Raw genomic sequence first — 16,453 nt, forward strand, 5'->3', positions numbered from 1 at the left:
TAGTTCCTTGTTTTCGTACGCAGCGCCTATTTGTACCGCAAACATGCCACGCACTCTCTGACACGCTAGAAACTATCGACCATTGCAACCCTTTTCAATACAATTAACTCTTTTAATTTTAACGGGGAATGCCTTTACTATTAACGGGTAAAATATTAATATGCCATAGGGCTTTTAAAGTTCCTAAATGGTTTTAAAAACACCTAGGGCTCTAGTTTCTTAACTAAAAGCAGTTGGTGGCGCCAATAAAGAGGTATCTTCCATATGAGCCAAATAATTTATCTTTACTAAATTATTTTTACAATAAGTATTCCCTCATTGTTGTTTAATAAAAGTATATTATAATAATGTAGTAAAAGTACATTATATTTTGTAGCAGGATTGCTACGTCGTAGTATGTATGTATGTGTAGGTTATTGTATTCCTTCTGGATCAGTCGTGTAAGTTCTAAGAAGAAGTTGTTGTTGTTGTACGATGCCGCTCACTGTTCTCTAACTCTCTCTCTCTCAATCTCATCGCTCTCACACTCTCTCAGTGAATCGGGGGTTGGTGCGGATCGTGAGCTGAGAGCGAGAGCAGTTGAACGCCGACCGTGATCCTGAACAGACAAAATTAAATTAAATAAAAGAAAAGACTAGAAGTCATATTTGTGTTGGTGTTTAAACTTCAGGGGAATACGTTATACCCCTACAAAATCAGAAGTGGGCCGATCACGAGCCAATTAATTACAAACAAAAAGAAAATAAAATGTAATTAATTAACGCTTCGATCGAACAATTAAAAAGGTGGTTGAGTGTGTTGAAGCTATCAGCAACTGGAACGAAAAAGGAATTGATCTTACGGTTAAATAAAGTACCAAAGGAAGTTCGTGGAAAAGTTGATGAAATGGCGAAACAAAAAGGAGATGAAGACGGCGATAAAAGTAAGGGCAATGAAAGCAGCGACGAAATTTTCGAAGACGGCGGCGGAATTTTCCAGAAAGAGGGCGGCGGCAGAAGTAATGGCAAAGACGGAGACAAAAGTAAAGGCGAAGACCGCGGCATTCAGAGCTACGTCGAAGAAGACGGCGAAAAAAGTAAAGGCGAAGACGGCGGCATTGGGAATTACAGCGAAGAAGACGGCGAAACTAACGGCGAAGATGGTGAAGCGAGTGAGGAAGTGGCTGGCAGCATTCTCAGAATTAGGGGCAAACGGAGCAACGAAAAAGGCGGCGAACAAAAGGAACGACAATTACGCAGAAGGCGACATGCACAACCAGGCTGGAGACCAGTCTAGAAACGCAAGAAGCAGCGAACGTAAAGCGGTGGTGGAAAATTTTAACGAAAGCATCGACGTCTCGTTGGGCATGGCAACACAGGTGTTGAGTGAGTTTTCTGGCGAGTCGTGTGCCCGCAAATGGACTACTCAATTGCAAAATATCGCGACCATTTACGGAATAAAAGGAAAATTTGTAAAGATGCTAATGTTGAGCAAAATAAAGGGAAAAGCTTATGAGTGGCTGCACGCAGATGCAGACCGCGTGTTGCTACCGTTGGATGACCTAATGGCAGAGCTGATCTCAACGTTTAGGGGAAAATCATCGAAGTTAGAGATACGACGCAAATTCGAAGGGCGCAAATGGAAAAATAGCGAAAGTTTCGGGAGCTATGTCGATGCTTGTAATGCTTGCTCAGGGCATTAATATTGATGCAGATGAAATGTTGAGCTGCGTCATCGAAGGTCTCCCCAATCAAGGGCTACGCAATCAGGCGCATATTTAATGCTTTGTGGATGTTGGGCACATAAAGAGGGCGTTTGCGGTTGTAAGCTTGCCAAAGCTATATGGAGTTGGCAGGCCGACGACATCAACGGATCCCAAGGACAGCAAGGAGACTCGTTGTTTCAATTGCAATGTCAAAGGGCATTGGGCGTATGAGTGCAAGAAGTCGAAACGGGAGAAAGGATCATGCTATGCGTGCGGAGAGATGGGACACTTTGTTGCGAAATGCTTGAAAAACAAAAACAAGAACGAGGGCGAAGACAAATATGTAAGATATGTTGAAATTAATTTTGTTAGCGATTCTAATACCAGGTTAATTGCAGAATGCCTCATAGGTACAGGAAGCCCAATTTCATTTATTAAAATATCCAAAGTGCCAGAAGACATTTCAAAATTACCAGTTTTAAGTTCATATTATGGTTTAAACAAAAGTTACCTAAAACTTATGGAAAAATACTATGTTATGTTTTGAAAAATTTAAATAAAGTACATTTTAATTTAGTTGTTGTGGCAAATGAATCTATGAGTCATGATGTAATCTTGGGACGAGATTTTATGGATGCTTGTAATCTAAATTTGAACCTTGACACTTTGAAAATGGTTACGATTGAGAGTATTGAAAATCCTTCTGATGTTAGTGATGAAAAGCAGATAGTTAGCGATGATGTTAGTGATGAAAAGCAGATAGTTAGCGATGATGTTAGTGATGAAAAGCAGATAGTTAGCGATAATGTTAGTGATGAAAAGCAAATAATTGGTGATGTTGTTAGTAATGTTAGGAATAAAAATACAAATTTTAGCGATGTTAATTATGGAACTAGGGACAGCAGGGAAACAAATAAAGAACATTTTTGTAAAATCAGAGATGAAGAAGAAACTATGAATAAAAATTATATTGAGCCGGAAATAAATCTAGTGGAAAAGGAATTATTTAATATAAATTTAACGGATGGATGTGTAGAATAAAAAGTTGGTGATAATGTGAATTATAATGTTAGGTGTCAGTTTGTTAGGATGGTAGAGAGTTGTTATGTAAATAAAGAAAGGCCAAAGGAACCGGAGGTTAAATGCGAAATGAAATTGAGATTAGAGGATTCAAAACCATTCAGTTGTTCGCCCAGACGTTTAGCTTACACAGAGAAAGAAAAATTACAGGTGATATTAGACGAATACTTAAGGGAAGGAATTATAAGGCCGATTGAATCTGAGTATGCATCTCCAATAGTGTTAGTTAAAAAGAAGTCAGGCGACTTACGACTATGTGAACTATGTGAAAGCTTAACAAGACTATGGTGAAAGATAATTATCCGTTACCTTTGATTGACGATTTCTTAGATACATTAGTAAATAAAACAATATTTTCGAAATTGGATTTAAAGCATGGCTACTTTCATGTGTTCGTGGATAGTGAATCGATAAAATATACCTCATTTATGACGCCTTTAGGACAATTTGAGTTTATGCGGATGCCAATGGGGCTAAAGAATGCGCCAGCGGTGTTTCAACGATTTATCAATAAGATTTTTGCAGACATGATAAGGGATGGTAAGGAAGTTATATACATGGATGATATCATGATTGCGAGTAAAGAAATGCAAGAACATTTATGTGTTATTAGAGAAGTTTTTGATCGATTAGCAAGCAACAAACTAGAATTAAGAATGGACAAGTGTGAGTTTCTACAAGCAAGTGTACAATACTTAGGATTTTTGGTAACTAGCAAGGGAATACAGGCTAACGACAAAGGAATAGAAGCTGTTAGAGATTTTCCCGTTCCAGACAAAGTACACAATGTTAGAAGCTTTCTAGGCTTGTGTTCGTATTTTAGAAGGTTCATTAAAGATTTTTCGATAATCGCTAAACCTCTATATGAATTGTTAAAAAAGGATAAAGAATTTGTATTTGAAGAAAAGTAAGTGCAATGTTTTGAAATGCTTAAGAAAAAGTTACTGGAAGCTCCAGTGTTAGGATTATATTATTACAAGGACGAGGTAGAATTGCATACAGACGCCAGCGCACAAGGTTTTGGGGCAGTTTTGCTGCAAAGAAAAGAGGATAAAAAGCTTCATCCTATATTTTATTTTTCAAAAGCAACAACAAAAGACGAAGCAAAGTATCATAGTTTTGAACTGGAAACGTTAGCAATAATTTACGCTCTTAGAAGATTTAGAATTTATGTGCAGGGCAGACGATTTAGAATAGTCACAGACTGTAACTCACTGACGTTAACGTTAAATAGAATTGAGTTAAACCCTCGTATTGCACGGTGGGCATTAGAATTGCTAGAGTATGACTTTGAATTAGTCCATAAATCGGGAAAACTTATGCAACACGTTGACGCTTTAAGTACAAATACACACATAATGGTGGTTGAAACGAATAGCTTTGAAGATAATTTAATTATTTGTCAAGCGAAAGATGAAAAATTAAAAGATGTTAGAAAAAGGTTAGAAAATGAGGAAGATAAAATGTTTGAGATGAGGAATGGAGTTATATATAGAAAGTCGAATAATGGAAAGCTGTTATTTTGTGTTCCAGAAGAAATGGAGGAAAAGATATTATACAAATATCACAATGAATTAGGTCATTTAGGAAGAGATAAAGTTATGGATGCAATTCTTAGATCGTATTGGTTTTCGAATATGAAAGAAAAAGTGGTTAGACATATTGAAAAATATTAAGATGTGTAGCATATTCGCCAAAGTCAGGGAAAGAGGAAGGACTGTTGTACAGTATACCAAAAGGAAATGTGCCATTCGAAATTATACATATTGATCATTATGGACCGGTTGATAATGGAAGAGCAAAGAAACATCTCTCTGTGGTTATAGACGGATTTACTAAATATGTTAGGCTATATGCAACAAAAACGACGAACACAAAGGAAGTTATTATAGCATTGAAAGACTACTTTAGGTCTTACAGCAGGCCAACTTGTACAGTTTCGGATAGGGGAAGCTGTTTTACGTCGGAAGATTTTGAAAAATTTATGGAAGAATGTAATATTAAACATGTCAAAATTGCGACTGGGTCACCTCAAGCCAATGGACAAGTAGAAAGGATTAATAGAATTGTGGAACCAATGAAAGCTAAGTTAGCAGATTCAGAAGAGAAAATTCATTGGGACACAGTTGTGGAAGATGTTGAGTTTTCATTGAACAACACGAAGCAAAGAAGCATAGCACAAATGCCAAGTAAAATGTTGTTTGGAATCGAGCAGAAAGGAAAAGTTATTGATGAATTGAGACAAAAGTTAGAAGAATTAGATAATGTTAGTGATGTTAGAGATTTAGACAAAATTAGAAAAGATGGTTCAGAAGCGCAAAGAAAATTACAAAAAGACAACGAACAGAGATATAATGAAAAAAGAACAAGGAGTTCGGAATACAAACTAGGAGACTATATCATGGTGAAAAATTTGATAGCTCAGTAGGAGTCGCAAGAAAGCTAATACAGGATTGCTACGTCGTAGTATGTATTTATGTGTAGGTTATTGTATTCCTTCTAGATCAGTCGTGTAAGTTCTAAGAAGAAGTTGTTGTTGTTGTACGATGCCGCTCACTGTTCTCTAACTCTCTCTCTCTCAATCTCATCGCTCTCACACTCTCTCAGTGAATCGGGGGTTGGTGCGGATCGTGAGCTGAGAGCGAGAGCAGTTGAACGCCGACCGTGATCCTGAACAGACAAAATTAAATTAAATAAAAGAAAAGACTAGAAGTCATATTTGTGTTGGTGTTTAAACTTCAGGGGAATACGTTATACCCCTACAAAATCAGAAGTGGGCCGATCACGAGCCAATTAATTACAAACAAAAAGAAAATAAAATGTAATTAATTAACGCTTCGATCGAACAATTAAAAAGGTGGTTGAGTGTGTTGAAGCTATCAGCAACTGGAACGAAAAAGGAATTGATCTTACGGTTAAATAAAGTACCAAAGGAAGTTCGTGGAAAAGTTGATGAAATGGCGAAACAAAAAGGAGATGAAGACGGCGATAAAAGTAAGGGCAATGACAGCAGCGACGAAGCGACGAAGACGGCGGCGGAATTTTCCAGAAAGAAGGCGGCGGCAGAAGTAATGGCAAAGACGGAGACAAAAGTAAAGGCGAAGACCGCGGCATTCAGAGCTACGTCGAAGAAGACGGCGAAAAAAGTAAAGGCGAAGACGGCGGCATTGGGAATTACAGCGAAGAAGACGGCGAAACTAACGGCGAAGATGGTGAAGCGAGTGAGGAAGTGGCTGGCAGCATTCTCAGAATTAGGGGCAAACGGAGCAACGAAAAAGGCGGCGAACAAAAGGAACGACAATTACGCAGAAGGCGACATGCACAACCAGGCTGGAGACCAGTCTAGAAACGCAAGAAGCAGCGAACGTAAAGCGGTGGTGGAAAATTTTAACGAAAGCATCGACGTCTCGTTGGGCATGGCAACACAGGTGTTGAGTGAGTTTTCTGGCGAGTCGTGTGCCCGCAAATGGACTACTCAATTGCAAAATATCGCGACCATTTACGGAATAAAAGGAAAATTTGTAAAGATGCTAATGTTGAGCAAAATAAAGGGAAAAGCTTATGAGTGGCTGCACGCAGATGCAGACCGCGTGTTGCTACCGTTGGATGACCTAATGGCAGAGCTGATCTCAACGTTTAGGGGAAAATCATCGAAGTTAGAGATACGACGCAAATTCGAAGGGCGCAAATGGAAAAATAGCGAAAGTTTCGGGAGCTATGTCGACGATAAGATAATGCTTGCTCAGGGCATTAATATTGATGCAGATGAAATGTTGAGCTGCGTCATCGAAGGTCTCCCCAATCAAGGGCTACGCAATCAGGCGCATATTTAATGCTTTGTGGATGTTGGGCACATAAAGAGGGCGTTTGCGGATGTAAGCTTGCCAAAGCTATATGGAGTTGGCAGGCCGACGACATCAACGGATCCCAAGGACAGCAAGGAGACTCGTTGTTTCAATTGCAATGTCAAAGGGCATTGGGCGTATGAGTGCAAGAAGTCGAAACGGGAGAAAGGATCATGCTATGCGTGCGGAGAGATGGGACACTTTGTTGCGAAATGCTTGAAAAACAAAAACAAGAACGAGGGCGAAGACAAATATGTAAGATATGTTGAAATTAATTTTGTTAGCGATTCTAATACCAGGTTAATTGCAGAATGCCTCATAGGTACAGGAAGCCCAATTTCATTTATTAAAATATCCAAAGTGCCAGAAGACATTTCAAAATTACCAGTTTTAAGTTCATATTATGGTTTAAACAAAAGTTACCTAAAACTTATGGAAAAATACTATGTTGTTTTGAAAAATTTAAATAAAGTACATTTTAATTTAGTTGTTGTGGCAAATGAATCTATGAGTCATGATGTAATCTTGGGACGAGATTTTATGGATGCTTGTAATCTAAATTTGAACCTTGACACTTTGAAAATGGTTACGATTGAGAGTATTGAAAATCCTTCTGATGTTAGTGATGAAAAGCAGATAGTTAGCGATAATGTTAGTGATGAAAAGCAGATAGTTAGCGATGATGTTAGTGATGAAAAGCAGATAGTTAGCGATAATGTTAGTGATGAAAAGCAAATAATTGGTGATGTTGTTAGTAATGTTAGGAATAAAAATACAAATTTTAGCGATGTTAATTATGGAACTAGGGACAGCAGGGAAACAAATAAAGAACATTTTTGTAAAATCAGAGATGAAGAAGAAACTATGAATAAAAATTATATTGAGCCGGAAATAAATCTAGTGGAAAAGGAATTATTTAATATAAATTTAACGGATGGATGTGTAGAATAAAAAGTTGGTGATAATGTGAATTATAATGTTAGGTGTCAGTTTGTTAGGATGGTAGAGAGTTGTTATGTAAATAAAGAAAGGCCAAAGGAACCGGAGGTTAAATGCGAAATGAAATTGAGATTAGAGGATTCAAAACCATTCAGTTGTTCGCCCAGACGTTTAGCTTACACAGAGAAAGAAAAATTACAGGTGATATTAGAGGAATACTTAAGGGAAGGAATTATAAGGCCGATTGAATCTGAGTATGCATCTCCAATAGTGTTAGTTAAAAAGAAGTCAGGCGACTTACGACTATGTGAACTATGTGAAAGCTTAACAAGACTATGGTGAAAGATAATTATCCGTTACCTTTGATTGACGATTTCTTAGATACATTAGTAAATAAAACAATATTTTCGAAATTGGATTTAAAGCATGGCTACTTTCATGTGTTCGTGGATAGTGAATCGATAAAATATACCTCATTTATGACGCCTTTAGGACAATTTGAGTTTATGCGGATGCCAATGGGGCTAAAGAATGCACCAGCGGTGTTTCAACGATTTATCTATAAGATTTTTGCAGACATGATAAGGGATGGTAAGGAAGTTATATACATGGACGATATCATGATTGCGAGTAAAGAAATGCAAGAACATTTATGTGTTATTAGAGAAGTTTTTGATCGATTAGCAAGCAACAAACTAGAATTAAGAATGGACAAGTGTGAGTTTCTACAAGCAAGTGTACAATACTTAGGATTTTTGGTAACTAGCAAGGGAATACAGGCTAACGACAAAGGAATAGAAGCTGTTAGAGATTTTCCCGTTCCAGACAAAGTACACAATGTTAGAAGCTTTCTAGGCTTGTGTTCGTATTTTAGAAGGTTCATTAAAGATTTTTCGATAATCGCTAAACCTCTATATGAATTGTTAAAAAAGGATAAAGAATTTGTATTTGAAGAAAAGTAAGTGCAATGTTTTGAAATGCTTAAGAAAAAGTTACTGGAAGCTCCAGTGTTAGGATTATATTATTACAAGGACGAGGTAGAATTGCATACAGACGCTAGCGCACAAGGTTTTGGGACAGTTTTGCTGCAAAGAAAAGAGGATAAAAAGCTTCATCCTATATTTTATTTTTCAAAAGCAACAACAAAAGACGAAGCAAAGTATCATAGTTTTGAACTGGAAACGTTAGCAATAATTTACGCTCTTAGAAGATTTAGAATTTATGTGCAGGGCAGACGATTTAGAATAGTCACAGACTGTAACTCACTGACGTTGACGTTAAATAGAATTGAGTTAAACCCTCGTATTGCACGGTGGGCATTAGAATTGCTAGAGTATGACTTTGAATTAGTCCATAAATCGGGAAAACTTATGCAACACGTTGACGCTTTAAGTACAAATACACACATAATGGTGGTTGAAACGAATAGCTTTGAAGATAATTTAATTATTTGTCAAGCGAAAGATGAAAAATTAAAAGATGTTAGAAAAAGGTTAGAAAATGAGGAAGATAAAATGTTTGAGATGAGGAATGGAGTTATATATAGAAAGTCGAATAATGGAAAGCTGTTATTTTGTGTTCCAGAAGAAATGGAGGAAAAGATATTATACAAATATCACAATGAATTAGGTCATTTAGGAAGAGATAAAGTTATGGATGCAATTCTTAGATCGTATTGGTTTTCGAATATGAAAGAAAAAGTGGTTAGACATATTGAAAAATATTAAGATGTGTAGCATATTCGCCAAAGTCAGGGAAAGAGGAAGGACTGTTGTACAGTATACCAAAAGGAAATGTGCCATTCGAAATTATACATATTGATCATTATGGACCGGTTGATAATGGAAGAGCAAAGAAACATCTCTCTGTGGTTATAGACGGATTTACTAAATATGTTAGGCTATATGCAACAAAAACGACGAACACAAAGGAAGTTATTATAGCATTGAAAGACTACTTTAGGTCTTACAGCAGGCCAACTTGTACAGTTTCGGATAGGGGAAGCTGTTTTACGTCGGAAGATTTTGAAAAATTTATGGAAGAATGTAATATTAAACATGTCAAAATTGCGACTGGGTCACCTCAAGCCAATGGACAAGTAGAAAGGATTAATAGAATTGTGGAACCAATGAAAGCTAAGTTAGCAGATTCAGAAGAGAAAATTCATTGGGACACAGTTGTGGAAGATGTTGAGTTTTCATTGAACAACACGAAGCAAAGAAGCATAGCACAAATGCCAAGTAAAATGTTGTTTGGAATCGAGCAGAAAGGAAAAGTTATTGATGAATTGAGACAAAAGTTAGAAGAATTAGATAATGTTAGTGATGTTAGAGATTTAGACAAAATTAGAAAAGATGGTTCAGAAGCGCAAAGAAAATTACAAAAAGACAACGAACAGAGATATAATGAAAAAAGAACAAGGAGTTCGGAATACAAACTAGGAGACTATATCATGGTGAAAAATTTGATAGCTCAGTAGGAGTCGCAAGAAAGCTAATACAGGATTGCTACGTCGTAGTATGTATTTATGTGTAGGTTATTGTATTCCTTCTAGATCAGTCGTGTAAGTTCTAAGAAGAAGTTGTTGTTGTTGTACGATGCCGCTCACTGTTCTCTAACTCTCTCTCTCTCAATCTCATCGCTCTCACACTCTCTCAGTGAATCGGGGGTTGGTGCGGATCGTGAGCTGAGAGCGAGAGCAGTTGAACGCCGACCGTGATCCTGAACAGACAAAATTAAATTAAATAAAAGAAAAGACTAGAAGTCATATTTGTGTTGGTGTTTAAACTTCAGGGGAATACGTTATACCCCTACAAAATCAGAAGTGGGCCGATCACGAGCCAATTAATTACAAACAAAAAGAAAATAAAATGTAATTAATTAACGCTTCGATCGAACAATTAAAAAGGTGGTTGAGTGTGTTGAAGCTATCAGCAACTGGAACGAAAAAGGAATTGATCTTACGGTTAAATAAAGTACCAAAGGAAGTTCGTGGAAAAGTTGATGAAATGGCGAAACAAAAAGGAGATGAAGACGGCGATAAAAGTAAGGGCAATGAAAGCAGCGACGAAATTTTCGAAGACGGCGGCGGAATTTTCCAGAAAGAGGGCGGCGGCAGAAGTAATGGCAAAGACGGAGACAAAAGTAAAGGCGAAGACCGCGGCATTCAGAGCTACGTCGAAGAAGACGGCGAAAAAAGTAAAGGCGAAGACGGCGGCATTGGGAATTACAGCGAAGAAGACGGCGAAACTAACGGCGAAGATGGTGAAGCGAGTGAGGAAGTGGCTGGCAGCATTCTCAGAATTAGGGGCAAACGGAGCAACGAAAAAGGCGGCGAACAAAAGGAACGACAATTACGCAGAAGGCGACATGCACAACCAGGCTGGAGACCAGTCTAGAAACGCAAGAAGCAGCGAACGTAAAGCGGTGGTGGAAAATTTTAACGAAAGCATCGACGTCTCGTTGGGCATGGCAACACAGGTGTTGAGTGAGTTTTCTGGCGAGTCGTGTGCCCGCAAATGGACTACTCAATTGCAAAATATCGCGACCATTTACGGAATAAAAGGAAAATTTGTAAAGATGCTAATGTTTAGCAAAATAAAGGGAAAAGCTTATGAGTGGCTGCACGCAGATGCAGACCGCGTGTTGCTACCGTTGGATGACCTAATGGCAGAGCTGATCTCAACGTTTAGGGGAAAATCATCGAAGTTATACGACGCAAATTCGAAGGGGGCAAATGGAAAAATAGCGAAAGTTTCGGGAGCTATGTCGACGATAAGATAATGCTTACTCAGGGCATTAATATTGATGCAGATGAAATGTTGAGCTGCGTCATCGAAGGTCTCCCCAATCAAGGGCTACGCAATCAGGCGCATATTTAATGCTTTGTGGATGTTGGGCACATAAAGAGGGCGTTTGCGGATGTAAGCTTGCCAAAGCTATATGGAGTTGGCAGGCCGACGACATCAACGGATCCCAAGGACAGCAAGGAGACTCGTTGCTTCAATTGCAATGTCAAAGGGCATTGGGCGTATGAGTGCAGGAAGTCGAAACGGGAGAAAGGATCATGCTATGCGTGCGGAGAGATGGGACACTTTGTTGCGAAATGCTTGAAAAACAAAAACAAGAACGAGGGCGAAGACAAATATGTAAGATATGTTGAAATTAATTTTGTTAGCGATTCTAATACCAGGTTAATTGCAGAATGCCTCATAGGTACAGGAAGCCCAATTTCATTTATTAAAATATCCAAAGTGCCAGAAGACATTTCAAAATTACCAGTTTTAAGTTCATATTATGGTTTAAACAAAAGTTACCTAAAAACTTATGGAAAAATACTATGTTATGTTTTGAAAAATTTAAATAAAGTACATTTTAATTTAGTTGTTGTGGCAAATGAATCTATGAGTCACGATGTAATCTTGGGACGAGATTTTATGGATGCTTGTAATCTAAATTTGAACCTTGACACTTTGAAAATGGTTACGAGAGTATTGAGAGTATTGAAAATCCTTCTGATGTTAGTGATGAAAAGCAGATAGTTACCGATGATGTTAGTGATGAAAAGCAGATAGTTAGCGATGATGTTAGTGATGAAAAGCAAATAATTGGTGATGTTGTTAGTAATGTTAGGAATAAAAATACAAATTTTAGCGATGTTAATTATGGAACTAGGGACAGCAGGGAAACAAATAAAGAACATTTTTGTAAAATCAGAGATGAAGAAGAAACTATGAAAAGGAATTATTTAATATAAATTTAACGGATGGATGTGTAGAATAAAAAGTTGGTGATAATGTGAATTATAATGTTAGGTGTCAGTTTGTTAGGATGGTAGAGAGTTGTTATGTAAATAAAGAAAGGCCAAAGGAACCGGAGGTTAAATGCGAAATGAAATTGAGATTAGAGGATTCAAAACCATTCAGTTGTTCGCAGAAGTCAGGCGACTTACGACTATGTGAACTATGTGAAAGCTTAACAAGACTATGGTGAAAGATAATTATCCGTTACCTTTGATTGACGATTTCTTAGATACATTAGTAAATAAAACAATATTTTCGAAATTGGATTTAAAGCATGGCTACTTTCATGTGTTCGTGGATAGTGAATCGATAAAATATACCTCATTTATGACGCCTTTAGGACAATTTGAGTTTATGCGGATGCCAATGGGGCTAAAGAATGCACCAGCGGTGTTTCAACGATTTATCAATAAGATTTTTGCAGACATGATAAGGGATGGTAAGGAAGTTATATACATGGACGATATCATGATTGCGAGTAAAGAAATGCAAGAACATTTAAGTGTTATTAGAGAAGTTTTTGATCGATTAGCAAGCAACAAACTAGAATTAAGAATGGACAAGTGTGAGTTTCTACAAGCAAGTGTACAATACTTAGGATTTTTGGTAACTAGCAAGGGAATACAGGCTAACGACAAAGGAATAGAAGCTGTTAGAGATTTTCCCGTTCCAGACAAAGTACACAATGTTAGAAGCTTTCTAGGCTTGTGTTCGTATTTAAGAAGGTTCATTAAAGATTTTTCGATAATCGCTAAACCTCTATATGAATTGTTAAAAAAGGATAAAGAATTTGTATTTGAAGAAAAGTAAGTGCAATGTTTTGAAATGCTTAAGAAAAAGTTACTGGAAGCTCCAGTGTTAGGATTATATTATTACAAGGACGAGGTAGAATTGCATACAGACGCTAGCGCACAAGGTTTTGGGGCAGTTTTGCTGCAAAGAAAAGAGGATAAAAAGCTTCATCCTATATTTTATTTTTCAAAAGCAACAACAAAAGACGAAGCAAAGTATCATAGTTTTGAACTGGAAACGTTAGCAATAATTTACGCTCTTAGAAGATTTAGAATTTATGTGCAGGGCAGACGATTTAGAATAGTCACAGACTGTAACTCACTGACGTTGACGTTAAATAGAATTGAGTTAAACCCTCGTATTGCACGGTGGGCATTAGAATTGCTAGAGTATGACTTTGAATTAGTCCATAAATCGGGAAAACTTATGCAACACGTTGACGCTTTAAGTACAAATACACACATAATGGTGGTTGAAACGAATAGCTTTGAAGATAATTTAATTATTTGTCAAGCGAAAGATGAAAAATTAAAAGATGTTAGAAAAAGGTTAGAAAATGAGGAAGATAAAATGTTTGAGATGAGGAATGGAGTTATATATAGAAAGTCGAATAATGGAAAGCTGTTATTTTGTGTTCCAGAAGAAATGGAGGAAAAGATATTATACAAATATCACAATGAATTAGGTCATTTAGGAAGAGATAAAGTTATGGATGCAATTCTTAGATCGTATTGGTTTTCGAATATGAAAGAAAAAGTGGTTAGACATATTGAAAAATATTAAGATGTGTAGCATATTCGCCAAAGTCAGGGAAAGAGGAAGGACTGTTGTACAGTATACCAAAAGGAAATGTGCCATTCGAAATTATACATATTGATCATTATGGACCGGTTGATAATGGAAGAGCAAAGAAACATCTCTCTGTGGTTATAGACGGATTTACTAAATATGTTAGGCTATATGCAACAAAAACGACGAACACAAAGGAAGTTATTATAGCATTGAAAGACTACTTTAGGTCTTACAGCAGGCCAACTTGTACAGTTTCGGATAGGGGAAGCTGTTTTACGTCGGAAGATTTTGAAAAATTTATGGAAGAATGTAATATTAAACATGTCAAAATTGCGACTGGGTCACCTCAAGCCAATGGACAAGTAGAAAGGATTAATAGAATTGTGGAACCAATGAAAGCTAAGTTAGCAGATTCAGAAGAGAAAATTCATTGGGACACAGTTGTGGAAGATGTTGAGTTTTCATTGAACAACACGAAGCAAAGAAGCAAGGCACAAATGCCAAGTAAAATGTTGTTTGGAATCGAGCAGAAAGGAAAAGTTATTGATGAATTGAGACAAAAGTTAGAAGAATTAGATAATGTTAGTGATGTTAGAGATTTAGACAAAATTAGAAAAGATGGTTCAGAAGCGCAAAGAAAATTACAAAAAGACAACGAACAGAGATATAATGAAAAAAGAACAAGGAGTTCGGAATACAAACTAGGAGACTATATCATGGTGAAAAATTTGATAGCTCAGTAGGAGTCGCAAGAAAGCTAATACAGGATTGCTACGTCGTAGTATGTATTTATGTGTAGGTTATTGTATTCCTTCTAGATCAGTCGTGTAAGTTCTAAGAAGAAGTTGTTGTTGTTGTACGATGCCGCTCACTGTTCTCTAACTCTCTCTCTCTCAATCTCATCGCTCTCACACTCTCTCAGTGAATCGGGGGTTGGTGCGGATCGTGAGCTGAGAGCGAGAGCAGTTGAACGCCGACCGTGATCCTGAACAGACAAAATTAAATTAAATAAAAGAAAAGACTAGAAGTCATATTTGTGTTGGTGTTTAAACTTCAGGGGAATACGTTATACCCCTACAAAATCAGAAGTGGGCCGATCACGAGCCAATTAATTACAAACAAAAAGAAAATAAAATGTAATTAATTAACGCTTCGATCGAACAATTAAAAAGGTGGTTGAGTGTGTTGAAGCTATCAGCAACTGGAACGAAAAAGGAATTGATCTTACGGTTAAATAAAGTACCAAAGGAAGTTCGTGGAAAAGTTGATGAAATGGCGAAACAAAAAGGAGATGAAGACGGCGATAAAAGTAAGGGCAATGAAAGCAGCGACGAAATTTTCGAAGACGGCGGCGGAATTTTCCAGAAAGAGGGCGGCGGCAGAAGTAATGGCAAAGACGGAGACAAAAGTAAAGGCGAAGACCGCGGCATTCAGAGCTACGTCGAAGAAGACGGCGAAAAAAGTAAAGGCGAAGACGGCGGCATTGGGAATTACAGCGAAGAAGACGGCGAAACTAACGGCGAAGATGGTGAAGCGAGTGAGGAAGTGGCTGGCAGCATTCTCAGAATTAGGGGCAAACGGAGCAACGAAAAAGGCGGCGAACAAAAGGAACGACAATTACGCAGAAGGCGACATGCACAACCAGGCTGGAGACCAGTCTAGAAACGCAAGAAGCAGCGAACGTAAAGCGGTGGTGGAAAATTTTAACGAAAGCATCGACGTCTCGTTGGGCATGGCAACACAGGTGTTGAGTGAGTTTTCTGGCGAGTCGTGTGCCCGCAAATGGACTACTCAATTGCAAAATATCGCGACCATTTACGGAATAAAAGGAAAATTTGTAAAGATGCTAATGTTGAGCAAAATAAAGGGAAAAGCTTATGAGTGGCTGCACGCAGATGCAGACCGCGTGTTGCTACCGTTGGATGACCTAATGGCAGAGCTGATCTCAACGTTTAGGGGAAAATCATCGAAGTTAGAGATACGACGCAAATTCGAAGGGCGCAAATGGAAAAATAGCGAAAGTTTCGGGAGCTATGTCGACGATAAGATAATGCTTGCTCAGGGCATTAATATTGATGCAGATGAAATGTTGAGCTGCGTCATCGAAGGTCTCCCCAATCAAGGGCTACGCAATCAGGCGCATATTTAATGCTTTGTGGATGTTGGGCACATAAAGAGGGCGTTTGCGGATATAAGCTTGCCAAAGCTATATGGAGTTGGCAGGCCGACGACATCAACGGATCCCAAGGACAGCAAGGAGACTCGTTGTTTCAATTGCAATGTCAAAGGGCATTGGGCGTATGAGTGCAAGAAGTCGAAACGGGAGAAAGGATCATGCTATGCGTGCGGAGAGATGGGACACTTTGTTGCGAAATGCTTGAAAAACAAAAACAAGAACGAGGGCGAAGACAAATATGTAAGATATGTTGAAATTAATTTTGTTAGCGATTCTAATACCAGGTTAATTGCAGAATGCCTCATAGGTACAGGAAGCCCAATTTCATTTATTAAAATATCCA

The 16,453-nt window shown here is 37.9% G+C and overlaps 1 protein-coding gene across 1 annotated transcript; it reads left to right on the forward strand.

Moving 5' to 3' along the window:
- The first annotated feature begins 180 nt into the window (after window positions 1–180).
- On the forward strand, window positions 181–10,946 carry LOC127010905 (uncharacterized protein DDB_G0290685-like). The gene is made up of 2 exons (XM_050886538.1): window positions 181–412; window positions 10,084–10,946. Exon 2 carries the CDS (start codon window positions 10,557–10,559, stop codon window positions 10,944–10,946), a length of 390 nt encoding a protein of 129 aa, XP_050742495.1. The 5' UTR covers window positions 181–412; window positions 10,084–10,556.
- Window positions 10,947–16,453: the final 5,507 nt, after the last annotated feature.

The sequence above is a fragment of the Drosophila biarmipes genome, chromosome 3L (assembly GCF_025231255.1).
Source record: "Drosophila biarmipes strain raj3 chromosome 3L, RU_DBia_V1.1, whole genome shotgun sequence".
NCBI lineage: Eukaryota > Metazoa > Arthropoda > Insecta > Diptera > Drosophilidae > Drosophila > Drosophila biarmipes.